Below are 23124 nucleotides of genomic sequence, written 5' to 3'. Positions count from 1 at the left end.
GCCGGTTGGTATAAAGCAGGGGTCTCCAATCTTATCCAGAAAGGGCCGGTGTGTGTGCAGGTTGTTGTTTTAGCACAGGACTAAGACAGCTGATTCTACTCATCTAGGTCTTGATTAAAGACCACGATTAGTTCATTAGTATAATCAGGTGTGTTACTGCTGGGTTAAAACAAAAACCTGCACCCACGCCGGCCCTTTTAGGATAAGATTGGAGACCCCTGGTATAAAGCATTCCTCACACATTTCGATGCGACATTCACAATGCCACATTACACAACTTATAGGGCATACCAAACCTCCTAGGCAAATAAATCCCAGTATCTGACATTGGAAATTAAACACCATCTCACAAAAAAAAAAAAAATTCCAGAGGGCAATACCATCTGTTGCAAACTTTAGACAGATTCTGCCTGTGGTTATTTGACCTTTATTTTTTATTTCACATATAAATGAAAACAATATTCTATTAAAACACAGGGTGCACAGGGCACCAGCACTGCACTTTTGTCACTTGCACGAATATGCTTCTGTGTTACAGACTTTTAGTGGGCTTTACTTATTACCAAACCTTCAGGGAATGTGTTGAATTCAATTGTCTATCAGGGGGAATTAAAACATTTTGAATTAAAAAAAATAAATATTAAAATGTGACCAATCAATAAAGGACATACCATGTGGGATTATTAGCCTGGCTGTGGTCCTGTGTTTACAACCAAATTAGTCTCCTCCTCCATCCTTAACCCCACCCACTCACCTCCATCTTAATATATTTTTTTATCTGTTTTTATGCTGTTTTTATTTGGATAATCTCCAAAAAGCGTTTCCAAAATTGACTGATTTTTGAGCGAGCACTGCTTGCCTGTGTGGTTCCCTGCCTCCACGACTGCAGGAGCAAGTGAACGACAAACACTCTGCTGAAGCCCTCTCCACCCCCTCCCCACACAGAACAGAGCATCACATCCAGAAGGGTCTTAACCTGCCACTTAATCATCTCGATTGGCTAATGATCGTTCTGTCCCTCTCCATTTCAGCTTAAGGGTGTGTCCCAACACTATTTTAAAAAAAGCATCCTCCTTTGCCCCACTCATCTCCCCCAATACTTCTGGATAGAAGACGAGGTGGCAGGGGAGCTAAGGAGGATGTATTTTTCAACTATTGGCACACACCCGATGAGTGGTGAGCCTCGGGCACAAAATGGCTGCCGCGCATCAGTCAGGTAAATGGTTGGCATTTATATAGCGCCTTTATCAAAAGCGCTGTACAATTGATGCTTCTCATTCACCCATTCATACACACACTCACACACCAATGGCGAGTGGCTGCCATGCAAGGCGCCGACCAGCCCGTCAGGAGCATTTGGGGGTTTGGCGTCTTGCTCAGGGACACTTCGACACAGTCTGGGCGGGGGATCGAACCAGCAGCCCTCCGACTGCCAGACGACTGCTCTTACTGCTTGAGCCATGTCACCCCACAGTGCATGCTACACGTCGGTCGTGGTTGAGGTGAACTTCCCCCTCATCACTGCAAAGCACTGGCTGGTGAGAAAGGCTCTATATAAATGCGAGGAATTAAAAATTGCAGGTAGGAAAAATAGCAGTGAAATGAGAACACTTCTTGCCTGGACTTCTTATACTTTTGTTAATTTCCCGTACAAAAATCTTATTTGACCTCAGCTTTCATTGTTCATATTAAAGTACACCAGATTGGCATTTTCTGGTTGAAATTCAATTCTCTTCTCCCACAACAGCAAAAGCTTATTCAGTTGTCAAATAAATTGACACAACTCAACCAGGAGACCCAGTCGTTCACAAGCCCCTAACACAAAGCTGCAGACAGAATACATTTCCACACTGGGGTAGCATGCCCTAATCAATACCATAAGTGTTCCCCTGAAGGCCTTCTGATAAGATTTTACTACATTACATTACATTACATTACATTACATTATTGGTATTTGGCAGACGCTCTCATCCAGAGTGACATACAGTTGATTAGACTAAGCAGGAAACAATCCTCCCCTGGAGCTTGCTCAGCCCAACGGCTGTGCGGATCTTATTGTGGCTACACAGAGGATTGAACCACCGACCCTGCGGGTCCCAGGGATGTACCTTAACCACTACACTACAGACCACCCTATATACACCATTACAAAGGGAAGTGATGAGCATTAGCACAGGGCACTAATTTAGCAGTGCGGGGCAAAAATATCAATAATGCAGAGGGCCAGAAGTCTTCAGTGTTCCTGAGCCTTGAAGAGCAGGGTAACGCACGGGGGCAAAGGCAGGTTGGGGGGTGAGGCTGTGAATCGGAGCTCTTCAGCATATACCGGCTTAATCAATCATTCATTTCAGGTCCATATGAAAAAAAAAAACTATTTGAAAGAAAAATCTCATGAAACTAAATCAGCATAAACCTAAACTAAATCAAAGTAAACCAAGCAAATGCCAAAATATACTCAAAAATTCCGTATTGAACTACTATACTTTTACCATGTATACTGAAGTACAATTAACACATTTATTATCAAAATAAGTATGGAAAAAAGACCATTTTAAATACACTTTAAAACGTGATTAATTACCTGAGTAAATGGCATTTTATCTATTCATTGGCCTGCTGGTGTAAAGTTTGAACTGCAACTGTAACTTCTGACAAAAGTAACCCAGTACACACTCCGAGGTTAAAAAATATACACACCATAATAATTCAATATTTTATCATAATTAAGGCTCAAGTCAAAGTGAATTCATCATGAACACACTACTGCATCCCAAGTGTTCTGCATGGCTATGGAGACAGGAGACTTACCGTAATAATGGCCCTGAACCTCTGCAACAAGTTTTAATAAAGAACACACATCAGCAGATACAATTTAGTAAAAAAAGTGTATCTAATGTTGTAGTATCGCCTGTTCACCTGCTACATTAAAGAACTGCGGTTATTAAAACAAAGAAGTTAGGCTAATTCATATAAATGGATTATGCCGAAGATCATTGATTTAATTCCTTTTTTCATTATAACCGAAGTGAGTTCACGTGAAGTGCGCATGGGCAGGATATTTCTGTATGTTCAAACCTAAGGAGTGCTGGCAGATCTATGCAGACAGATTAAAATGTATAGAGTGCAAATGGTCTCGTTGTACAGTCACAATTCTTTATGTTCAAACAGAAGGCTGTCCCCACAGCCCTCCCCCCACTCCCTCTGCGGTCTCAGCGGGAGGGGGCGTGGCCTGTCTACCGCGGGCAAGTCTCTGCGCTCCAGCCGACCAATGGCGAGGGAGGTGAGGTGAAGGAACGGCGTCTGGACACACTTTAACACACAATGTTCTGAGGACGCTAGGTGCGCTCCAGAGAACAGCATGCTGCTCGGATACAGAAACACCAAAGCCAATGCCACCATGCACACTGCCTACAAACTGGCAAAATATAGTCCTTCCTTTTCTTTTTTTGAATTTTTATTCATTTTTTTTTTTTCTTTTTTTTTTTTCTTATTCTTGTACGGTAAGGCAGGGATTTTAATATTTCCGTTACTGAATCGTCATGAATCCAAGTTTGCCTCTGACACAAGTCTATTCGCTGTTGAGGCACGCTCTAGCCAACGCAGTAAACAACTGTCCACCAGCCATCCTCCACCTTCTCACAGTCTTCCCAACGGCTACGGTCCGGCCCCGTTTCTGTGCTACGCCATGTAGATGAAGGTGTTAATGTCCGTTTCGTCCCTCTTGATGTATTTGTGCTCGATCAGCCATTCGATCTGTTCTTTGATCATTTTCTTTTGTGGTAAAAACATGTTCTTCAGGATCTCCACCAGCTCGGTCTGGAGCTGTGCGTTTGTGATCTTCTTCCGCATCTTCATGATCTGGATAATGGCCTCCTGCAAAGAGATGGGAGTATACACAGCATTAAACATTGTGTGGAAGAAGCCATCGACATCACCTTTCCAAGGGCACCGAATGAGCCGCATGGTAGACCAAGCTATGGAAAGGTTAGAGTGAATAACGGCGGCCTGTAGCGTAGTGGTTAAGGTACATGACTGGGACCCGCAAAGTCGGTCGTTCTAATTCCGGTGTAGATCCACACAGCCGTTGGGCCCTTGAGCAAGGCCCTTAGCCCTGCATTGCTCCAGGGGAGGATTGTGGCCTGCTTAGCCTAATCAACTGTATGCCACTCTGGATAAGAGTGTCTGCCAAATGCCAATAATGTAATGTAATGTAATAACGCAAGAATTAATAAGCCTTGGGGGGCCATCTTTGTATTGTATGTGCTTTTTATATTCAGCCACTGATTGCGTCCAGGCACCCCCTAACATGGAGAGAGGTACAGGAATCAGGGACTGGTGCGGATCACACACGGGCGTACCTGCGTTCTCAATATCCTCAGCTGAACGATGCCCTCGTTCTCCTCCTCTCTCATTCGCTCTGTGGTTAACTGAAGCCGGCCAATCAGGTTGATCTTCCCCCTCTTCTGGACCTTTGAGTTTTTACTGAAAAACAGCGTTTCAGGTTCTTCACATGAAATGACACGGGAGGTTGGGTCTTGAAAAACAAACACTGGATGGAAAATGTACTATGTGTTCAATAGGGGCAATAATAAATAAAAAAATCACTTCAATTCAGTTCATCTTCCTATAATCTGCTCAACTTTATTAACTAAATCTTATTTACACTAAATTATAGAAGTTGGTTCAATGGCAGTTTTTTTTTTTTTTTTACTGCATTTTACGTCAGAGAAAACAATGTTGCTTACATCAAAGAAAACTCCTGATTGACGTAGAACAGCGTGCCCTCGGCGAAGTCTTTGGGAGAGCTGACTTGAGGTTCGTATGAAAGCACCTGTCGCTTGAGTTTAGGGAAGGCTACGAGAGACTGTGCGAGAGAGCGGGAGAAAATCAAACATCCACGGACAGATCATGAAGGAATACTGCTGACAAGTACCGTTCGGCACTCGCTGGGTACACAACACTGCACGACTGTACGCCATTATTAGGGTCTGGACTGCAAATGCATTCGGGACAGCAAAATGAATATTGTATGATAAAAATTATTGACTTTTTTTTTTTTTTTTCAATATTATAAAACATTTTTGTTCGCAATGTGCCACGCAAAGTTCAGAAGTTCTGTGGTTTGGTAACTACTCACACAGCAATTAGGAAAGTGTTTTACTAACCCCACAAGGAATTGCACTCCTATTTTATTTTTCGGAGCAATATTACAGGACAGAAGGCGAAGAAAATCACTATGTCTATGTCAAAGGAAGAAAATAATTGGCTTTATCCTTGAGATTGAAATACTGACAAAAATTTAAAAAGTAAAAACACTTATTAGAGGGAGGCTGAAATCTGTGACATTTGAAATATCAGAATAATAAGTTATGGGAGCACTCTGTCCTTCACACAATGTTATGTCATTGATTGAAGAACTCCTACATTTTAAGGTATTGGACATCCTGAAATACATTATCTTGGTGGCTTAGTGTTCTTTAAGCAGTTGGGCCTGAAATGAAGGATTGGAAGGTGTGGATTCCAGCGCAGTAGATATACTTGCATGTCAATTCCACATCTGAGAAACCAGATTCATTTTTATTTCAATGAACCAGCTACATTTACACCTACCAGTAAGAATAAGGGTATGACCCAAGTGAATATGTAATGTATGTATGTAATGTCAATTATTTTTTACCAAAAAATATGCAATTTTGTTACAGTGAAGCTTCATCAGCACACTGCCACCCCTGACCTCTGAACTCTGCCCTCCTGACACCATCCATCCTTACCCAGAGTGTCCGCCTCAGTTCAGCATCTGGGAGCTCTGTGGCTAACTTTAAATTTTCAAAACTAATCCTTTCTCTGGGTCTTTGGTTCCAAGCGAACAGGACGGCTAGCTGGAAGGTTGTGACCTCCAGGTCATACTGCCCCACTTCGTTCTTGAATGTAATCTGTGGAGAGGAAGGAGAAAAGGTTTTGCTGGATAACCGGCAATACAGACACTCATGGGACCAAACTGTGTGCCCAATACTGCCTGCTACAGGGTACCAGGGCCCTACTTCATATACGTTGCTAACTTGGTTAGCCCAATTAGATTGTCGATGTTTTGGGAAAAAGTCAGGACATTCGGTTTAAAAAAGGGACTTCACAATTTAGACAGGTTTGTTGCAGGGACAACAGTGTCTTAAGCACAAACCTGCACAGCCCCAGGTTTAATAGAAGTGAAGTGAACCCTACAGGTACTGTATAGCACTCTCCCATAGGCACACTTACATGCACTTTGCCACGCCGAAAATATTTCATATTTCCATAGCGTTCCCAAATGTCCTGTGAGGTTAACAACTTGTCCATTACGGTGCACAAGTTATTGGTAAGGAATGTATTTTACTGATAAGAAGACATTGAATTATATTATTTTTTCATCTTCCCAGTGCATGGGAAGTCATTATCAGAGTCTTTATTAAGAATCTAATTTATCTGCAAATACCTGCCAGGTCCTCTCTCTCATTTTGGCGAGCAAAAACAGCACGGGTTACAATACGAGAATTATAAATATATTGCATTGTACAAGCCCACAAAGTTATATTTTTCTTGAGTGCCAAAGATAAAAAAACTTTTTGGGATTTTGTGGGCTCTGTCGTAGCCTACTTGAGTAACTTTTCATGTGGGCAGAGGCCTGCATCCCTTTGTCGATATAAGGATTATGATCCAGTTTTGGCATGCGATTCGTACGCCCTTTATAGCAGAGTGGGAGCACATAGTTATCCCAGATCATCCAATGCTAGATTCAATAATAAAATCACAGATTACGTTTATGAAATGGACAAAAAGGCCAAATTTAATTCATCAGATAATCTTGACACGAGACGCATCAAATTATCCTACATTGTTCAAGCGACGTATATAAAACAGGGCCCAGAACACAGCAGAGTTCCACGAGTTTCTGAGAGGAAAGCTTTACGTACATCACCCCTCTCTTCCACAGCCGTTTTGTTGGTCAGCGTTCTGGTGTAAAACGCCTGCCATACATATTGGTGGCAGTTGAGAATTTCAAAATAATGTGACTGAACAAGTATGGCACACCGCTACTGGCGCACGCTGTTAATGCAATCGGCATATTTTTGTGTGTGCGTTTTTTCAGAAGCCATAATGGCACCACAACATAATACCACATGGAAGCAGCACAATTGATATTTCCGAATTTGTATGGGGCGACCTGTAGCGTAGTGGTTAAGGTACATGACTGGAACACGCAAGGTCGGTGGTTCCATCCCCGGCGTAGCCACAATAAGATCCGCACAGCCGTCGGGCCCTGGAGCAAGGCCCTTAACCCCGCATTGCTCCAGGGGAGGATTGTCTCCTGCTTAGTCTGATCAACTGTACGTCGCTCTGGATAAGAGCGTCTGCCAAATGCCGATGATGATGATGATGATGATGATGATGATGATGATGATGATGATGTATAATATTTGAGCGTTACTCCGGGCCGTGCCAGCAGGGGGCAGCACTCACAATGCCATTGGACATGAGGTGGTGCCAGTGCAGCTTCCTGCCGCTGTGGTTCTTCTTGTAGAACTCCTCCACCTCGGGAATGAGGTCCTCCAGCTCGGTCGGCAACGACACAAACACCTTCTCGGAGCTGCGGGACCAGGCACCGGCATTCAGGATCTTGATGTTGACCGAATCAGCTGCAGGGTGGCACAGGCAAACAAACGCACAAACCCCACACGTCAGGAGAAGGGGAATATCATTGTGCATAGTGGATAATCTGGAACGTTAAAAATCGCTATGGTGTTCATTAAAACCTGAACTAATCTAGCAAGGTAATAAACGTTACCTGGTAAAGCCAGCTTGTTGTGTTTATGCATTTCCTTGAAGACCTGATTCAGGTCCTCAGACACTTTGATATCCTGGAACATCCTGGCCAGCTTGTTCACATAGTCTGCTGGCATGCCGACTTCCTGCACAGAGAAAGCAGCGCCCTAAATGCCTGTCACTTTCTCTTGAGACGTCTGAAAGGGCAATAGGACCCGACAGCAAGCAGCTCTCTAAGTGAGTCAGTGGAGCAGGGCGCTACAAAATACCACGAGCAGCTGGTTCTTCATACCATTCCCTCCAGTAAAATGGGTCATAACTTCAACAAAGACTACAGTCCATCTATGGTAATATAATAGAGTAAATTTGTGATAAAAGAGTTCATAAAGTGATTTGTGAAAAACTATACGCACTTTGTTGTAAGTCGCTCTGGATAAGAGCGTCTGCCAAATGCCTTGTAATGTATTGTAATATAAAATGAGTAGTTATACAATATTATCATTTGGTCCATGATACACAAGTGGTATAATAGAGTGTTTGACTAAACTAAGAGAATACTACAGTTGGGGGTCAGATCCTAGGTGTCATACCACTACTGAGGCTGGCTGCATCCAACTTTATATATGAGACAAGTCAGAACTTGGAACATGTAACACTACAATGCAGTCACTTAAAGATCTTATCCGTGGATAACTGGGGGGCATTTCATACATGGAGCAGCAACAGCTCAAGGCGACAAACTGTAAACTCTGAGTTCATACCCTGAGCCACTCCACCATGTTCTCTTCGATCTCGCTGTCTGCCGAGATGTCCAGGATCAGGCGGCGGGTGAGGTGTGCTTTGTGGTATCGCATGAAGACGTCTTTATTCTGCACGTACTTCAGCACCAACAACTGAGGAGATCAACAGGCATCTCATACTGCTGTACAAGTACATAAACATCTAAACAAAAAAAACCTAGAAAAAAAAAAACGGTTGTCTTGGACCAAGTTATGTTATAATAACATTAACCACAAAAATATAACTATACATATAATTGAATATAATTAACCCTTAAAACGGATGATTAGTAAGTGTGATTCTAAAAAACTAAAAGAGAGCAGAGAAACCAGTGCATGCGCGTACCACTTCTTTCAGCTTTGCCTCGATCTCCTCTGAGGTGAGTTTCTTACTCAGCGGAGTCTTCCTCAGCAGCATGTCGCAATAGTTGGCCAGCAGTTCTGGACACTTGGACTCAGGCTGAGTCTTCAGTCCCACACTGGGTGGAGGGGGTAAACTCGATCAGTAACCACCACCGCACACCACCACACACACCACACACACTACACACACTACACACACTACACACACTACACACACTACACACACTACACACACTACACACACTACACACACTACACACACTACACACACTACACACACACCACACACCACACACTCGCACCACTGATGGACTCTCCTGCTCCTAGAGTTGCACACGTCCTTGAAGTTTAGGAGATTCGGTTGGGTGACACACATCTAATTAATAACTCCTATTAAGTAATTCAGTAAACCCTAACCCTTCTCTCTACCAAGTAGGGCTAAATCCAATCCAGAAGAGCAGCCTGATATCATATAATTATTTTCTTCATTTCTGACAAAAAGGCAGTGTTTTTTTATTTTTTAACAAAAGCACAAGGCTGAAGCAGCCATTCTCACCCCTTTTGTTTCAGTGGCAGCTCCAGTTTGAATATCGTGGCGTCATTCACGACAGCTTTGTAAGCCTGGAAATTCAGAGATTCACTGCATCAATATTCACTGCACTGCTTCACAGCAGACCACGTTCAAACAAACTGTCATTATGTCAACGGTACAAAGAGCTAGCCCTGTCTCCCGAGAGACTGATCAGCTGAAATGGTACGACTGGATTTTATGCAAATAGACAACATTTAAAAAAAAAGTGGCCTACCAACATTCACTTAAATAATATATGAAGGCCTAGGGAAATAATGGGAGTAACGTTGTGCATTTGTTAAAAGTGACTCACCTTGTCTCTGGCTGTCAGGAAGCGTGGGTCATCCTGAAAGGCCTCTTTCACCAGCTTACTGAAGCGGTTGAAGAGTGTGAGGAGTTGCTCGACATACTTTTCTGAATCCTGTAGACACCAACAAAGCACAGACGGCTTGAGCAGAATCCACTGGACTGCCATCATCGATCGCACAGTTACTACGACGCCACAAACATCTCAAGACATCTCATAAACCAATTTTTACAGCGATTAAGGGACACACGTGACTTGTACATCTCGTACAGATTGTTATGCTCTCATGGAAAAGATCCCGCATTCCCTCACCGGTTCCGGGCTGCTTTTCCCCTCTCCATGGGAAATGGTAAACGGTGAACGGTTGGCATTTATATAGCGCCTTTATCCAAAGCGCTGTACAATTGATGCTTCTCATTCACCCATTCATACACACACTCACACACCAACGGCGATTGGCTGCCATGTAAGGCACCAACCAGCTCGTCAGGAGCAAATGGGGGCCAGGTGTCTTGCTCAGGGACACTTCGACACAGCCCGGGCGGGGAATCAAACTGGCAACCCTCCAACTGCCAGACGACTGTTCTTACTGCCTGAGCCATGTCGCCCTCCATAACCCACGATTCTCACAATTCCCACCTGCTTTTGCCCAAGCACTCTGTACCCTCCCCCTCCACACCCCACTGCCCCTTACCCTCATCAGCTATGTTTAAAGGAAACCCAGCCGCTAGCAGGCACAGGCAAATAAGAGTGAGAAGAACCAAATGAGTGAATCTTTCCACGGAGGCAATGCAGTTCAGTTCAAAAACAATTAGTCATTGATGTACCACTAGCAGGCATCTGTGTTCCAAGTCTAGGTATGCAGGTTTCTACGCCATGACTTCCCCTTAACCACACATGGTACTTACAGTAGTGATGGTTTCAGCTGCTGCCACCATATCTGCCAGGCCTGCGTTCATGATGTGGTCCTCCAGGTCCTTTAACATGGGCTCAATGCCACTGGGAACTTTGTCCATAAGTGAGAACATAAGGTGCAACTCTGTAGAGGAGAGGAACCCAACCATACTCAGTTAACATCAAACGTGGATACAGCAAGAGTCTAAGAAGAAGAAGAAGAAAAAAAACAAAAAAAAAACACAGGATATCAAAAGAAAAAATGACACATGCAGCTGGTAACACACTCCACATTCAGGTAACGATTCACATTTCATGCTCAAGAGCACTGCTGCAGTGAAAGGACAGTGGCTTTGGCGCATGACGACTCCAGCAGAGGCCTTAGGAGCTTGCCGTGAGTTTGCCATTAGCCTAATGAGCATTAAATTGATCTTGTGTGTTCTGCTAAAGAAAATAAACTTAAGGGCAAAGTAAGGTCAGCTGGACAAAAGCAACTGGATTAAGTGCCCAGAGACTCAGCCCTTGGAATGTTTCAACTATTCATCCAAATTATGGTTGGGGCACCGATGCTTAGGGCAGCTATCTGCATGCAAGCAGAGTGCACTTTCATTTTGGGATTCATCTCCCATTATAATTCTCAAAATTGGTATGTAGTGTCCTAATATGTCACATTCCACAATAATGATGATAAGCCTGCGACTCGCATCACTTCAGAAAAGTATCCTTACACGAAATATGAATGGTCCAGAATGTCATGGCTACAACAGTAACAGAGGTTTTGAGTGAGGGTAAGCAGTTCTTGATCATTGCAGCCGGGGGAAACTGCTCGTTTCCTCTTGTAACAAAACGTTCAAATTCAACTTGGGCATATTAATGTGGGATCTGGTCTAAAAATACTTCAACAAATATCAAGCTTACTGAAACATAATAATTGGTATCCCTTTATATCAAATATGTCTGATAACAAATTATGTAATCTAAGCTATGCAATTGTGGCGTAAGCTTGTGTTATGATATTTCCTGGGTAGGTAAAAAAAAAAAAGAAAAAAGAAAGTTATTGACTGAACAAGAACAATAACCAGAACCATACCCCCTGACAATGGAAACCGGAACTGCTTTCCCCCCAGGCTCAGAACTCAACTGACAATGAAACCCACAATGACACAAAAACAAAAAATAAATAGTGATCTTGAGTGTTTCTGTTCGAACCTGAGCTCACTGAGTCAGCAGCACTGCCGCTCCTGCTGTACTCACTCTCAGTCTCGTTTTGCCTGATCATGCCTGGGCACTCCGCCAGGATGGTCTCTTTGAACGAGGTTACGAGTGCATTCACACAACACTCCATAAGCTGGAAGAGACAACAAGGCACAGATGAATTGCGAACAACTGGGGCTCACGTCTTGTCCTCGCACCCCCGTTGCGTGACATTTGTGAATTTTCAGCTTGAAAAAAAATAACTTAAAAGGTACAATAGGTGAGATTTTTGTGTTAAAGCATTGCTACACGACCATTGTAAATCCCTTCCTGTCATTTAAAAAGGCTCACTGACATGTTGACTCGCCCTCTGCCTGTGTTTGTAGTCCTTACATTCGGGTTTCAAAATATTCAGTTGATGGCCCGACACTCTGTACTAAAATAGTATAACTGTACAATAATTGGTTCCAATTGCCACAGTCAATGACGTTTCAACGTCAGCACGTTTACAGAGACGGGGGAGGGATAAACAGTGTTGTGGTTTGAAAGTGCTTGTTGCTGCTATTCCTCTCTTGACGGTTAGGAGTCCAAAATTACCTATTGTACCTTGAAATATTGTGTTAATATTTCACGTTGCTCAGATACTCACTGCTTGTACAGAATTACATTCACGTCTCGTCTCTAAATAACGTAGTGCACGTTTCTCTTCTTCCCTTAACTTAGCATCTGCCTGCAAAAAAACCACACACCGGTGAGTCAGTATGCGAAGACTAGCAACAAATACACACAGTCAGGCTCTTTATCCGTTCCACCTGAAAAAGCATCCATTCTATTTCCACTGAGACAAGGAGGGGCAGACTACTTACATATTTCATATAGTTCTGGACTCCATTCTGCTGCAGGTACGAAGGTGCTTGTGTTCTGTAAAACCTCTCGGTGGAGTCCAGATATGCCTTCTCAAAATTATCTCTGTATATCTGCAGCTTGTCCTCAGGATTGGAGCACAGATTGACTGGAGGAAAGTAACGGTTAGAATTAAGATACACCTCAACCACCACAAACAGCGGAAAACCAGCCTGTGAGTAAGTACGGAGGATAACTGGGATGGGTATTATCCCTGGTTTATGAGCATCAGGCGATATGGGAGAATATTCTGCATGTGGCAGTCATCCTTTAATTGTCATGATTGAGAAGAAAAACACCACTTTACCCAATCCGCCTTCCAGAGAGAGAAACAGTGACTGTGGTGACAAAAACACTGATGTGACCCAGGTGGGGTTTTTGGTGCAAACAATGGCTGGGACTCAATTAAACAATTAAAATAATTAAAAGTAATCATTTAAATGCAGAATCTTTTTTGTTCCCAAAGCACAGTTTGGAGAGTTAAGCAATCACTAAAACCGACTTGGCAAACAGGGTCGGTGAAGGAAAAGCATAAGGGTTGTTTTAAACTTTACCCGCAAGTCCAAGTCAAGGACAGATGTGGATTGAATGCAGCCCATTGTCATGATATACAATGTCGTGTCCAAATGGGCTGACTTGTATAACTGGTCAAAACTGGCGATTCACTCTACAAAGCCTACAGGTTTTGATCACCACAGCCAGAGTGTGTTCTGACATCACAAGCTCCTGACACACCGCCATGAAATATCACATTTGTAAAAACCTCTTTTTTTTCCATTCCCCTCACCGTACGACTCCCGCACCCCGATGACCAGTTGCGAGTCAAAGGCCTCCCCGAGACGCTCCGCGTGAACCAGCTTCATGGCGCTGTCCTGCAGACGGTTCTTGATGTTGGAGAAGATCGACTCATTCCACGTGTCCAGCATGAGCTGTGGACGGGACAGGATGGGTATACTGGCCATAAGAGCTCCAGCTCCACAGTGCTATGGAGGATGCAGTCTGTACCAGCTAAGAAGTGGGCAACTGGCTCAACAGGAAAATTACAGAATTTATACCTCCCATATTCTGCATGCAAACTTTAGGCCTGCAGCCTAGTGGTTAAGGTACATGACTGGGACACGCAAGGTCGGTGGTTCTAATCCACAGTGGTAACCACAATAAGATCTGCACAGCCCTAACCCTGCATTGCTCCAGGGGAGGATTGTCTCCTGCTTAGTCTAATCAACTGTACGTCGCTCTGGATAAGAGCGTGTGCCAAATGCCTGTAATGTAATGTAATGTAATGTAGTAGTTTTCACCCCCTTGCCTGTAATACTGTACCAAGCATCATCTTTGCTTCAGCCTCCCTACCTTCCTCACAATGCTGTCCTCCACATTGGACTTCTTGTTGCTGCCTTGCTTTCCCATGAGCGTGATCTCCAGCTGGCAGAAGGGCTTGGGGAGGATGTCACACTGCGTGAAGAACTTCCTCCACTCGACGATGTAGGCCTTGAGCAGGGCCGTGTCGTCCTGGTGACTCAGCACCCTCTGCGTAGGAGAAATGGAGCAACAGTCAGCACCCACACACCAAATCCAGGGATTAATAGTCCCAAACAGATAACATATCTTATCACAGACAGAGCCAAGTAAATATACAAAATTAATTACAAACATTTACGTTCATATTTAGTACTTGTCCAGTCGATTCAGCGATGCTACATTCAGGCCCAGCGAATTCATGTTCACTACAGTTACAGTATGATGCTGGTTTGGAACAAGACAATCCTTAATCCGTAAAACAATTTGCAGAGAGTATATTCAGTTTGTGTGGATATAAATTCAGTTTTCAAAATATCATTTTTTACATACTTGCACTCAATCTTGTTTATCTTGTCTTGTGCAATGCGTCACTGAAACAGAGGAAGTCAGAGTGCGACTTCCCTTCCCTCACCACCAATGGCTATAGGACTAAAATGTACTTGTCTCTTATTTGACAACATTTATCATTTAAATCCCAGGCAACATACATTGCTTGAAAATGCACATGGGCTCTAATTAATTTAGACCCCTGGATTGCCTGTGGAATAGCTAATATGGGGATCACACCCGGTTCGACAAGGGTACACAAACAGGCTCCTTGGGATAATGAGAGATCTCAGCACTGGCCAACATGCTTAGTATTAGAGGGATACCACAATAAGGGGTGATCTCCCCAGGCACTCACCTCCAGCATGACCATGTAAGAGCCTGACTTACCGCTTGTGCTTGCTTGATGAAATCTAGAATATCTTCTTTGAGAGCCTGGTGGATCTTTGCAGGACCTTTATCATCCCAAAGACAAACTGCATGAACATCTCTGTGAGAGGCGAACAAAACAAACTGCATGAACATCTCTGTGAGAGGCGAACAAAACAAACTGCATGAACATCTCTGTGAGAGGCGAACAAAACAAATTGCATGAACATCTCTGTGAGAGGTGAACAAAACATAACCATTACCAAAAGGGATTTCATAAGCAGTTTCTCAAACAATTAATCTTTATGCATCCCAAACAAACAATACACAAAGACAAACAATAAACAAGACAAGCCAACAAGCACACAGCCAACTAATTTTCAACATTGGGCTATTTACCACAAAAAAACCATGCTTGGTCTCATCAATTCTAGTGTCTTCAGCTCGCAGCACTGTTGTTTCTCACCCTGTTTTTCACAGGTGTGGAGAAACAGGACCCCCCCACTGAGAAACTAAAACAGTCCCAGCAGCTGTTAAAATAACAGTGAACAAACGTCCCACAAAATAATGAGTGGGAATGGGACATAGAACATGATTCATCATTCTGTCGGTGTTCCAGGCTTTATTTTAGCTAACTGTCTAAAATAGTTAACGTGACTCTGGAACCCGGGATTAGGCTAAAATTATAGCAGTCGGATTAAGGGTTGAAAACCCGTTTATCCAGAGCTGCACCGCTGACACACAAGCCGAACAGAGCGTGGAAGAGATGCTGTACTCACGAGAACAAATCAAACCACTGCTGTTTGGTAACGGACTCCTGGCGAAGCAGCTTCAGAACAATAGGGCGCATCAAATCCCATTTGTCCTCAAACTGGAGGGATCCTTTGTTCTAGAGGGTAAATCATAAAAACACGTTACATTACATTACATTAATGGCATTTGGCAGACGCTCTTATCCGACGTACAGTCGATTAGACTAAGCAGGGGACAATCCACCCCTGGGGCAATGTGGGGTTAAGGGCCTTGATCAAGGGCCCAACGGCTGTGTGGATCTTATGGTGGCTACACCGGGGATCGAACCACCAACCTTGCACGTCCTAGTCATGTCCCAGTCAACCACTACACTGCAGGCCACCCTAGTCCATGAAAGAGTACTGGGATATTGGTGCACAAACATCCCCCGGACAATTAAACTTCGAGCTAGAACGGCCATCTGATTAGCTAAATAAATAAATAAATAAATAAATAAATAAATAAATAAATAAATAAATAAATAAAGAGATGTTTCAAACCAAGAAGACTAGCCTATATCATTTGCTTGTTTCACAATCTGGGGGTTTCTTTTTTAGCTGGACAAAAAGACGACTTTACAGCTGGCTGCTGCAATAATACAGAATGCCAAACATTTAGCCTACTTTTTTTCCCCCACCAGAAGGACAATCAACAAGGTAGGGCAAGGAATAGTGCACCTCTAGGCCTATTTTCTGAAGGATGTTTGGGGACAGGTAGAGGGATGGAAAAGGAGAAAAAAACTCAAACCTACACCAAGCTGGCATAGCAATATCCAAGGACAACCGAGCACAGCTAATAGAATCTAACTCTATACACCAGATGTGCCCGTTTAAAGCACTTTGGCCTACGCATCTGTGACATTCCTAACCTTAAGATATAACGTTTGTCACCTACATGCATAATTCCATCAATCAGTAATAGTTTGCTGCTGTTGTTAAACTAGTGATCGGACACACCGATTCTTGTGTGATGCGAGTCACTGAATAAACAGGAAGTGGGAAATGGAACACATTAAAACAATCATTACTAGCAAATTCACTGGCATAAATATATCTCTGAATGGTTCGTCTTGAGATGGGCATTACGGTTTTAGTTAGCCATGTGTAATTTCATGTGTCTTCAATTCAAGAGGAATGTTTCCTAACTGACATGGATTACGAAGAAATGAAAACGCAAAACACATGTTTGTTTATATAGGCATGTCAATGACATCGCTGAGTCACCATTGCAGAGGAAAGTATGAATTAAAAAAATGGATCGTATAAATTAACGTTAAGGTTACTGGCAAGAAGATCTGCGCAACAGATCGTTCACTCGATAGCTGAAACACAGACCCAGGGGATTCTGAAATAAGGGAACAGTCCTATTAATATTCAGAAATGTGCCCTCCATCTCGTTGTTCCAATTCCAAATGTATTTCACGTTTTGCCATTTGCACGTCATTCATCAAATGATTGCCACTATGATTAACTCTCGACTTTTTTTTTTAAACCACAATAGCATACAGACAGAATGGCACTACGAGAACTAGTGTCATGCGTATGTAAAACTAGAATTTCCAAGTAAATTCTGAAGCACGACACGTGCAAAAAAATTGCACTACAGGTGCCGAAGTGAATAGAAACAGTAATTTTATTGACGTTATTTGAATTACTCAATGTTTCCATCACAAGCATTTTATATTTGAACTTCGTGGTTATAAAATGCAACATTTTAACTGCTCATTAAATTAAAAAAGAAATCTGATCTGGATAGCCAGGCAGTGAACCAATCCTTACCATTCAATCTAAGTCAAGTTAAGACTCGGTGCAGTTAACTAGCTAACAATCTCTCATCAACTCTTAATTTCAACTCAGAATTTGGTCTCAGAATGTGGTTCATGCAGTCAGCTATCTGGCCAATCAGCTAGTTAGCTGCAAGCTAACTAACAAGAGATCAGCCCTTCAAATGGGACACAGCTACGACACATGATCAGCTAAATAAAAAACGAGCTTGGAATGTAATTTGCTTTATCCATGCGCAATATAATACCTAACTAGCTATTATTAATAGCTCCTATTAGCTACCTAGCCTGCTAGCTAGCCAAGTTGTATGATGTCCAATACAAACTGGTAATTTTGTAGCTACTACAGCAACAAACAGATTCAGTTTGACTGTCTTTCATATCCGAAATATGACATCACTTCTTAACCATAAATATTTTGCTTTCGTGAGAGATACACCAGAGTAACTTGATCGCCTAAAAAATGACAGACGAAAATAATACACGAAATACTGCCGATTTATAAATGAAGTGCCTCCTACCTTTAACAAATTAGACGTCGCCATGTTCCCTCAACTTATCCCCTCGCGGAGTCTCGCGAGATTTACTAGGCTTTACTTGTACAGGCAAGCAGGGCAAGACCTGACTTGCATAGAACAGAGGGTGGGGGCGGCGACAATATCTCCGAAAGCATGTACGGTTAAGGCTGTCAGCCACTTTTCATGTTTTGTGATTGTGTGTTATGCTTGGTTAGTATGTGTATTTGGTTAGTTATTCTTGCAACCTGCTAGTTTAATCCCCTTGAATCACGTTTAGCCAATAGATCAAGTAGGCCTGTGAATGTGATCAAAGAGGTGTAGACTATTTACATATCTTTATCCTTATGCCAAGGTATGCCGCAAACAGAAAATAGATTAAGCCTACAATGATTACACTCCACACTAGACAATACACTCTGTGACCACTTTATTGGGTATTTAGGCGATTATTATTTTTTTAGCCTTACTGACCTTCTGCTGTTGGAGCCCATCCACTAAAAGGTTTGATGTGTTCAGAGATGCTCTTCTGCATCCGACTGTTGTAACATGTGCATATTTGAGTTAGTGTCACCTTCCTGTCAGCTTGAACCAGTCTGGCCATTATCCTCTGTCTTCTCTCATTAACAAGGAATTTTCGCTCATAGAACTGCGACTCACTGGATTATTTTTGCACCATTCTATGTAAACTCTAGAGACTGATTTGCATTAAAATCCCAAGAGATCAACAGACCACTCCGTCTGGCACCAACAATCATTCTATGGTCAAAGTCACTTAGATCATTTTTCCCATTCTGATGTCTAGTCTGAACAACAACTGAACCTCTTGACTATGTCTGCATGCTTTTAATGCGTTGAGCTGAAACCACATGATTGGCTGATTAGATATTTGCATTAATGAGCTAGTGTACAGGTCCACCTAATAAAGTGGCCACTGGGTGTAGGTTTCCACATATTAAAATAAGTACGGCGTAGACTGCAACCAGCAAAATTAGACAAATGCATTGCAATATCAACGTATATCAGTGTAAACATTTCCATCTATTTCTACTGTATGTGAGGATTGAATTGGTATTTGAATTGGAGTTCAATGTATTACTGGGCTTTGAGCTATTGGGTCAACTACCTTGATGGCATCTTGAATTCATGGCCAATAAATGTTTTAGTCTTCCCAGTTTAATGAGATTTGTTTATAAAGATTTTTTTTATTGAGAGGTTTGCAGCATAACTATGTGGCAGCATGGCAGTGCAGAGGATAACACTGTTGCCTTGTAAAACGTCAAGGGATGGGATCCTGCTGTTTCAGTTCCTAATTCCTTTACTGACCGTATCCCTCTCCCAGTACCCCTCTTTCTGCTTCTTACTTGTAGGTGGTAAATATTTGGGAGGAGGTGTGGGGTGGGGTGGTGAGGCAGCCACAGAATTTTCGTCTGGCTTGAAATGTGTTATTATAGTCATTTACATAATAGGTATTACATTAATCGACATTTGGTGAATGTGTATAGTCTCTGTGATAATTTATGGTTATTTCTACATTTTCCAGCCACTTAACAGTCACTTGAAGGCACCGTGAATATTAGAAGTCAAAATTAGCTGCATCCTTTCATACAGTGGCCAACTGAACAAATATAGCCTTTATTTATGCCTGCACACTTGTGGGAACCAGAAATGGCATATTGCGCCTCACAATCAACGTGATAACCATGGAACTACGTGAACAAAGTACCCTTGCAAAATCTAATAGTTACAGTTTGTCCGATGACCTTGGCATTACAGCTGTTTTGTTTTGTCTGGTATGTGACGGCCAAGCTCTTAAATGCAGTCTTTCTTCAAACGAATGGAACCAAATCAACTGGGGCTCAAAAGGCTTCACAGTATCGTTGAAATAAGGTAAAAGCGAATTTGTTTTTCAATACATTATTTATTGAGGAAAGGTCTGTATTCAACGCACAGCTGTAATGCTACATAAGCAATTAAGCATTGTCTTTTAAGATACATAATGCGATATTATCACATAGCAATTGCCAATCGCACTGTTCTCGTTTCAACACTCAGTCTTTGCACTGTATTTGCCGTTTGCATATCGGCTATAGTAGCTATCCTCAAATACTATGAACGCGAAAGTTTTATATCGGGAAGAAATCTTTAAAAGTTTGACATTAGAAATTGGAAACAAACAAAACCATTCAATGCTACTGATTGCATTTGCAACACAAAATGTGCAGTGCTCAAAACACATTTTGTTCCTTTGGGACTTCCTTTGGCGTCAACTCACCGTGAATGCATTGTTAATGACACCACACAATACAGCAGACACTACATTCATCGATCATAAATCAGTAGTTCATTTTTAGTACAAACAAGAACACACCTTTGTGATGTGTTCATTTTCAAGTGCCACAGATTAACCCACCAGCTAATAGTTTAAATCGGGAACGGGGGCATACAAATTCGTTGTATGTATTTGTATGATATAGGCTAAAGGGAGAAATCCAGGCACATGTGCGTCTGGAACGACTGCTCACATTCAAATTTCACACGCTCTCATTTTATTGTCAGATGGTTGTTTTGTCAATTTGGATTTTCAAATGTGCTAGTCCATGGTGCCATGCACTATTAACATTATTTGACATGAACAGGGGAAATTATTTTCTGAGCTAAATAGGCTACATCTTTAAAATGCCTAGCCTATGTGATTGGGCTGGGTAAAGATGTTTGACTTTTTTGGGAAAGACAAGGACTGTGACTCACAGACAGTTAAATGCGTTGGGTTCTCTTCAATAAATCTTAAATATTGAATTGTACTGGGGTTTCAACCACACCACATAAAATAGCTTGGCAGTGAAATATAATATGAAAATGTGGACGAAGCGGTCTCTTGTTACATGCGAATGTAACTGACATCATCAAAATACATTCTTAGCCCTTTCATTAATCAGACAGATAATTCTTGCTTTTGGTAGCCTATCTTTCGAGTTGAGGCACATACATCAACAAATCAATTCAATCAAAGGTATTATATGCTGTTTTTCTTCTCCAGCACTGCATAAACTCGAAAAAATATTGTCGAGTTCTTATGTAAACAAGGATCTGAAATTTGCATTATAAGCTTCTGCAAATAAGTAGGCAACTAGCATATAGGCCTAGGCATGGGGGAAATGACACAGCTCCAGGCTTTTGGTATATTTTACATTTTGAGTTATATCACACCATGATATAGTTATTCGCAAAATAAGTAATAGCCTACTATAGTGTTAAACTATAACAATCTTTGGATTGCTTCAAGGATGACATGTTTCCGGTAATGATGCAGTTTCCACTGTGCATTGTTAAAATTCCGCCCTGGGTCATCGCTTATCTTTGGCTGCAGGATGCTGTAAACTTCCACACTCGACTGCACTAACACGGGCACCTTCGACCTGGTTTTACCGCTTCCTCTGAAGAGTGGACAACATTAGGGATAAATCCACTTTTCACCCCTTCCCAGTCCTCTTGAATGTTTATTTCACCACTTTTCACGCGTTCGTAGATATCCCTCGTTAGTATAGTGAAAGATTCTTCGACATTAACAGTGTCCTTCGCTGAGGTCTCGACGTACTTCATGCCAAAGGCCAAAGCCACTTTCTCAGCTTCTTCGCGGCTCACCTGGCGCAGTTGCGCGAGGTCGCACTTGTGGCCCACCAGGAGGAATACTATTTGAAATGGCTGCACGTGCATCTTTGCCTCCTCTAACCAGTCTTTCAAGTGTTCAAACGACCGCCGGTTGGTCAAGTCAAAGACCAACAATCCTCCCACGGAATTTCTGTAGTACGAGCGTGTTATGGATCTGGGAAAAAAAGAAAAGAACATTACATACAGTTGCTTTCAATAAGAAATTCAGTTAAGCACAACAAGTGATTTACCCTGCCCTGCCACTGCTATGAAACTTTAATGTAGCCTATAGTAACACATAGGCAGGAAATTCATGATGAAAAAGTTTATTGAAGCTACCACGTTCATACAGACAGTATTGTACCAAGATGAAAAGGGTGTCTGCTTACCTGAATCTCTCTTGGCCTGCTGTATCCCAGAGTTGAAGTTTGATACGCTTGCCTGGTTCGATCTCCACCAGGCGGGCAAAGAAGTCTACCCCCACCGTCGGATCAGATATATCCGTGAATTTCCCTTCGGTGAAGCGACGCAGCAAACAGGATTTTCCCACTGTCGAGTCACCAATTACGATTAATCTGAACTGGTAGATCCAAATCGCTTCCATTACAACATCCCAATTAATCTGTGAAGTAATGATAAACTAGACTATGCCCACAGGACAGGCACCAGTATGCTATGTATGACAATGCAATTACTAGCGGTGCAGAATTGGTTACTGCGCACAGAGCCCTATAAACGACGGGATTGAGAAATTAGCACAAATAAATATTTTCGTCTTTTAGTTAATAGACAAGTTCTGTGTCTTGTTAAGACAGCTTGGTGTTTGTTATCCGTAAATTCTGCATAGGCTACTGTGCGCCACACACTGCTTCCAGCATATTCGTCCAAATGTGGCATTACTGCAGATCTCACAGCATCCCTATTTTCCCCATGCCACGTTTCTTGCAGTTAGGAACACATTTTCGGATCCCGTTTAGAATAAATAATTTAACAATGAACACACGACTAGCCGAGAAGTTCAGTCATGAATAACCGCATAGTTTATCTAACTAAATTACTTTCATTTCGTTATTGTGTTATTTTAATGGCTTAACAATACCCGGAATATTAAATGATCAACACTGGACGAAGCAGTAGCCAGCTAACACTGCCCACTCTACTATCGTGATCACCAGACACCACTTGCTCTGGAAAAGGAGTTGTCACTTCAGCACCACAATATAGTTCGGTTGAAAACACAAACTTGGCCAGTGGTGCGGAAATGCGCACTTTTGATTGACAGCAACAGACAACCTATACCAAACACGCATAGGAGCGTGGTTTTGGAATGTGCCCAATAAGATGTTAGAATACGCCCCTGG

The 23124-nt window shown here is 42.4% G+C and overlaps 2 protein-coding genes across 4 annotated transcripts; both read right to left on the bottom strand.

Annotated features, from left to right (window-relative positions):
• Window positions 1-2808: 2808 nt before the first annotated feature.
• Window positions 2809-18218, bottom strand: LOC133132713 (cullin-5). 3 transcript variants are annotated; one of them, XM_061248370.1, is made up of 19 exons: window positions 18119-18218; window positions 15802-15911; window positions 15044-15143; window positions 14159-14335; window positions 13596-13737; window positions 12772-12917; window positions 12555-12635; window positions 11921-12059; window positions 10726-10856; window positions 9824-9931; window positions 9496-9560; window positions 8923-9055; window positions 8559-8690; window positions 7820-7943; window positions 7495-7670; window positions 5772-5933; window positions 4746-4864; window positions 4359-4482; window positions 2809-3873 (listed from the first exon to the last, which is right to left on the bottom strand). In XM_061248370.1, exons 1-19 carry the CDS (start codon window positions 18140-18142, stop codon window positions 3679-3681), a joined length of 2388 nt encoding a protein of 795 aa, XP_061104354.1. In that variant the 5' UTR covers window positions 18143-18218; the 3' UTR covers window positions 2809-3678. The 3 variants fall into 3 exon arrangements, with proteins under 3 accessions (XP_061104354.1, XP_061104357.1, XP_061104355.1); XM_061248373.1 differs by having other exon boundaries at window positions 11966-12059; XM_061248371.1 differs by lacking the exon at window positions 18119-18218 and adding an exon at window positions 17593-17635.
• Window positions 18219-20013: 1795 nt separating this feature from the next.
• On the bottom strand, window positions 20014-22933 carry LOC133132714 (ras-related protein Rab-39A-like). Its single transcript, XM_061248374.1, has 2 exons — window positions 22153-22933; window positions 20014-21938 (listed from the first exon to the last, which is right to left on the bottom strand). Exons 1-2 carry the CDS (start codon window positions 22365-22367, stop codon window positions 21512-21514), a joined length of 642 nt encoding a protein of 213 aa, XP_061104358.1. The 5' UTR covers window positions 22368-22933; the 3' UTR covers window positions 20014-21511.
• Window positions 22934-23124: the final 191 nt, after the last annotated feature.

The sequence above is a fragment of the Conger conger genome, chromosome 7, assembly GCF_963514075.1.
Source record: "Conger conger chromosome 7, fConCon1.1, whole genome shotgun sequence".
In the NCBI taxonomy this organism is placed as follows: Eukaryota; Metazoa; Chordata; class Actinopteri; order Anguilliformes; family Congridae; genus Conger; species Conger conger.
Note: the sequence above shows the minus strand (reverse complement) of the source record. Positions and strands in the feature narration are given on the sequence as shown.